This window comes from Gavialis gangeticus, unplaced genomic scaffold (assembly GCF_001723915.1).
Source record: "Gavialis gangeticus isolate Ggan-Ray unplaced genomic scaffold, GavGan_comp1, whole genome shotgun sequence".
Lineage (NCBI taxonomy): Eukaryota > Metazoa > Chordata > Crocodylia > Gavialidae > Gavialis > Gavialis gangeticus.
In genome coordinates, this window is record NW_017729006.1 from 16,827,147 (window position 1) to 16,832,560 (window position 5,414).

Genomic DNA, 5,414 nt, shown 5'->3' on the forward strand with positions numbered 1-5,414 from the left:
GATGTCCTCACTCCATCCTATGCCAGCTGGTAAGCTTAAAGCCCCATTAGGCAGCTGGCATCAGGCTGGGTGATGGTGCCTTACCACACCACAAATTCAATTCCGGTGCAATGGAAACCAGCCACGAAAACATGGAACAATTTGTGGCAGGTTTCTTGGGGGGGAGTTGCACCATTTATTGCCCGAATATGTAGCAGAATTACTATTTATGATGCAGCTAACACGTTAATTGTGACAGATGCGTAATGTCTGTCAGGGCCCTGATGTCTCACTTTTTCTGAGTAGCAAACTACAGCAAAAGTTTTAATAAGGAATAATTTTAATTTATATTAGTACACAGATGTGATCTCCCGCTAGCGAACAGAGTTTGTGGCTCACGGTTCTGTTACAGGTTACGACACATACAGTGTAGCAATTGCTCACTACAGTAGGTTGGCTCTTGGATTACATTAATCAATACAGATAACTAATTGACTTTTATTGTTTAAGATATATTCTTGAGATCAGCACAAATACAAATCAACTTTCCAACATTTTTGACTGGGCCCATCTCTAGTGCAGTTTCAGATTTTATACTGTAGTTTCTGGTTCCCCCTCCCAATTATCTCTGTTCTTTTGCCCTTTTTTTCTAACATTGCTTCCTTCTGTACCATCCTTACTGAGCTGACAAAGGCAGTCAAATGGTTTATTTCATTGATCAAACAGGAAGCCAACGCCTGTGAGTTTCTTAATTTTCATATGAAAAATTACTTATGAGTTTTGCCGTAGTAGTTTGATCCAGTAAAGATTTTTCTTTTTCCTCCATTGTGAAATAGATTTAAACTTACATAATTGATATCTTAAACAGGCTTTACTGTGAAATATTCCATTAGCCACTCACAGGCTAGCAGCCTAAAACAATAAGTTTTCCCATTATTCTTGAACTAGGAAGTTGACTAGGGCTGTTCTTGGAGACAGGAAGGCTTTTTTGATGGTGCGTCCTTTGAGCAATTTGGCTCCCAGCTCACTTTGAAGAACTAGTTCATGGACTTCTTCAGCATTTTTTGCTGCTTGGTGAGGAATATTAACTTTGCCACAAGCTTTGTTATTGATCTGGAAAAGAGACATGAAAGCAAGGAAGGACTCAAGTTACCACACTGATCTACAATGACTTCATTTCTTGACTCCAGTCCCCCCATGTACATTTGCATGATAAGCTCACCTCATACCTCCTCCCTCTCTCTCTTTTTTTTGAGCCAGAGATTTTTTAATAGAAAAGAAAAGTAACTTCTCAGAGACCTGACACAATGGAACCAGGTACAAAATAGATACTCAAGGAAACCTGAAAGAATGGCAATATGTTTTTGTCTTTCTTTTTTGTGGTGGGGTGGGGAGACAAAGATTTCTAGTGTCAGATGAATAGAAATCCAAGAGCAAGACAATTTCACACAGACTGAATAGGAGAGAGCAAATCTCACAGTGTTGGCATGTTGGAATTCTAGACTACCATCTGTTTTTAGAATTTTACTTTACCTTTTTTGGGACCTGAGTGATATACCACATAGATTAAAACCACAGCATTTTTTCAAATGTATGTGTGTCAGAAGAGATGCATCCGAGAGGGATTCACCATAAATCATTTGTATGAAAACAGACATCTGTTCATATATGCTGCATTTTTGCCAAAATAATAATCCCCAAAGCTAACAGCCCAAGATGACAAATACTTTTAATTCTTTACAAAGCAGCTTTCAAACTGGTTCTCTATCAGCAGGGCAGAATCCCACAATAAAACACAGTATTGCCTACACTGGAGAAACTTTTAAAATATACAATGACCTCCTGAACACTTCTTTCACTGCAGGCATTTTGACCTATATATGCAGATAAAAAAAAAGGCAGAGTGGACAATCCCACTCAACACATCTTCCCAATTTAAAACCAAGAGAAATCATGTGTCATCTTCCAAAAAGCTTTCTGATTTTTACATAATATCGTCTTCCAGTTAAAGAAATGGGCCTCAATCTAAAATGCCATAAAAGGCATTGTGTTTGTTTTATTCTATACCATTTCCTTCTGCATGTGAAACTTAAGTGATGCCAAGCTTTGCCTTTTGGATAATTTTATAATTACACTTTACCATCAACCAGTGACACTTGCATGCAGCTTAGACAGGAATCCTAAAACCTAGTTTGCTGCTATACTTTGTCAAAGACAGAATGTATATAGAACAGCTACTGCAAATCAGAGGTATGTTCCTAGTTTTGTTTTGTCTCCGGAAATAATTTATTTAGTTCTCAGAGACAAAGCTCTGACGTTTTATGCAGGACTGAGATTAGTCATTTGTGGTTTTTAACTAGAGCTGACATTAAATTAGCAGTAAAGCTGTTGGCATGTTATAACAATTCTTTTACACATTCACAGAACTCTTTTTCAGATTTTTCAGTCACATAAATTAATCTGTATGCACTTCAAACTAGCTCCTTTATGTGAAACAAACCCTTAGGGCCGGATCCTACTCCTAGCTGTTATTAGGCTACAAAAGTGTATTCCTATTCCATCCTGCCCAAGTTTCTAGAAAACTGTTACTATAAAAAGAGGCATGGATCCTCTTACTCCAAGGTGCCTTGTTCTGACTTAGTTTCAAGACTAAGATGACAGTATCTTGCAACTGCAGATGCAAGAGAAGATTTTCAGGAACTAGGACATGGTGGAACAGGATCTCCTCACAGGTGAACAGGATTCAATTCTTCATTTTTAAGCACCCAGATCACTCATGAAAAAATACTGAAAAGCTGATCATCCCATAATTCTTCTTCTGCATGGGTGAAACACTCTAGAGGAAATCTACAAAATCAAGGCTGGTAAGTTGCTGAAAAGATTGGCTGGCTTGTGGATTGCTAATAGGATACCTAGGTTTTTACCCCTAGATCAAATTTATTGTAGGTCAGAATTGACAGATGAGATAGAAACATCCAATATTCATTGGGATACATGAAATGAGTCTGTGTACTTCTTATTAGCCAGGCAGGTGTTCCCCATGACCTGCATATCTGGATATGAAAGGCTTATGTATTAACTCTGCTTTTATAATACCACCTCCAGCATGAAGAAACATGCTATTCATATAAACATAAATAAAACATTATTAATAGTATCAGACATGGATGTTGATAAGAATGATGAAACAACTTTCTTAATCAGTGTACCTCACTTCTAACTTCATCTGAAAGTGCCAGAACCAGAAAGCCAGGTTGCAAATGTTTGGGCTTTGTCCTAATTGCATCCTCTGTCAGTGAAAAAAACCTATTATGACAAGAAGAACTTGTATCCTTTTTGCTTTTCTTCTTGCACATACTAAAGAAGCTGTCCGGTTCCTTTCTGCTTCTTTTTTACATGAGAAATTTTGGACTTGTGTACACTGGAATGGTCTTTTGGAACTAGTAAAATGATATCAGTACTAGTACTATGTACTAGCAGTACTAGTAAAATGGTATCAGAAAAGCTCAAAACTGAGCAACTGGGATTATGAGGTCTTTTTAGTCAGACATTCAGATGTAATATTATAATACCTATGTAATTCCAGAGTCTCATAAATAGTCTGAATAAACAAGCAGGCAAAGTTTTCTGAAATCTCTGCATATTTTCAGACCTTCCATGCAAATCATAATAGGAAAACAGTCACAAGCCCAGCTTTAAAAATATTGTATCCAGGAGAAAACCAGAAATCTCAACAATTTTGAACATGCCCACTCTACTCATGTACAGGACCTCAAGCTTCTAAAAATATTGTTCTGCACATTATGCGGGGTAATGACAGGTATTTTTAGGTCCAAATGAAATATGGTGATATACCTTAGATAGCCGAAATGCACACGTGCCCTAGAGTGTATCTATGTTTTTCCCCGAAAACAAAACACCTTTCAGAGTTCTTTTATTTCACGCGCTGCCCCAAGGGGCAAGCCAGCCTGTTCCCAGGTGGTCCCAGGTGGCGGGAAGGCAGTGGGGACAGTGTATGGGGCACTGTTCCCAGGGCAGGCTTGGGGAAGAGTTGGATCTGGCGGGTGCTGCCTCCAAGCTGGGGCAAGCATCCAGTCTGCTAGCAGCCGGCCCGGGTGGCCCCAGGGGCCATCACCACCATGGTGGGGAGGACTAGGGCTCCCTGCAGCTCAGGGCCCACCAGCAGCTCACCCCCCAGCTGCAGGCAGGCTCCACGAAAAAAATGGATTGGACCCCTCACTGCTTTTCTTTTTCTTCCCCCAGTGGAGCCTGCCTGTGCAAACTGCCAGCGGCCTAGGTGGCTCCTGAGCTGCAGGGATCCCCAGTCTGTCCCACAATGGTGGCACCACGCAGGTAGGCTCCTTGTGGGCTGGGGGCTGCCCCACTTAGAGGCAGCACCTGCCAGATCTAACTCTTTCCCAACCCATCTGTGGCGTGGCGCCCCATGTGCTGTCCCCACCACCTTTCCACTGCCTGGGACCACCTTGGAACAGGTTAGCTTGCCCTCGAAGCAGTGCAGGAAGGCAGCAGGAGGGTGGCTGTGTGTGCTGGCTCCTGGAGAAGGTGGTGGGGACAACCAGACAGGCTCCAGACAGACTGGAATCCCAGTCTGCAGACTGGGCGCCTCCAAGCTGGGGCATGCCCTGGCCTGCTTGAAGCCTGGCCGGGTGGTCCTTGGGGGCACTGCCGCTGCAGAGGGAAGGACTGGGGCCCCCCCACAGCTCAGGAGCTACTCGACCCACCAGCAGCTTGCCCCCAGCCATGGGAGAGGCAGGCAGGCTTTGCAAGGTTAAAAAAAGGGATCAGGCCTTTTGCCGTAACAGTGATGGAATCCCCTAAATTGAAACAGTGGGTTTTCATCATGTGTACAAGCGCCCACAGTCATTTTCTCAATCCAGGCTCTGCCATTTTTCCCCTAGGTTGAAAGGGCAGATGCTACTGCTGTGCAGCTGAAGATCAGTGGACGTGGGAGAACAGGCTGAGTGCAGACAAGATGTTCAAAGAGACTTTGGCAATAAACTGTTAACAAGCTGTACCAAGTAGGAGCAAACAGTCATAACAGCAAACCGGGCTACATTAGTCATCATAGAATCATAGAAGTAGGGTTGGAAGGGACCTTATAGATCTTCAAGTCGGACCCCCTGCCAGGGCAGGAGAAAAAAGAACTGGGCTCAAATGATCCCAGCTAGGTAGGCATCAAGCTTCCTCTTAAAGACCCCCAGGGTAGGAGCCAGCACCACTTCCCCTGGAAGTTGGTTCCAGATCCTAGCCACCCTAACTGTGAAGTAGTTCTTATGGATGTCTAATCTAAACCTACTCTCCAACAACTTGTGGCCGTTATTCCTTGTTATGCCAGGGGGCGTTAGGGGAAACAAGGTCTCTCCCAAACCCTTCTGGTCCCCCCTAGTGAGTTTATAGACTGTCACCAGGTCCCC

At 42.9% G+C, this 5,414-nt stretch overlaps 1 protein-coding gene across 1 annotated transcript in view; it reads right to left on the reverse strand.

The window, feature by feature from the left end:
* Positions 1–293: 293 nt before the first annotated feature.
* LARS2 (leucyl-tRNA synthetase 2, mitochondrial) overlaps positions 294–5,414 on the reverse strand; it is a 151,393-nt gene continuing 146,272 nt past the window's right edge. Inside the window, exon 21 of the mRNA XM_019508888.1 lies at positions 294–1,092. Within this exon, the coding sequence (XP_019364433.1) occupies positions 913–1,092 (180 nt within the window). The 3' untranslated portion in view covers positions 294–912. The remainder of the gene's footprint in view (positions 1,093–5,414) is intronic.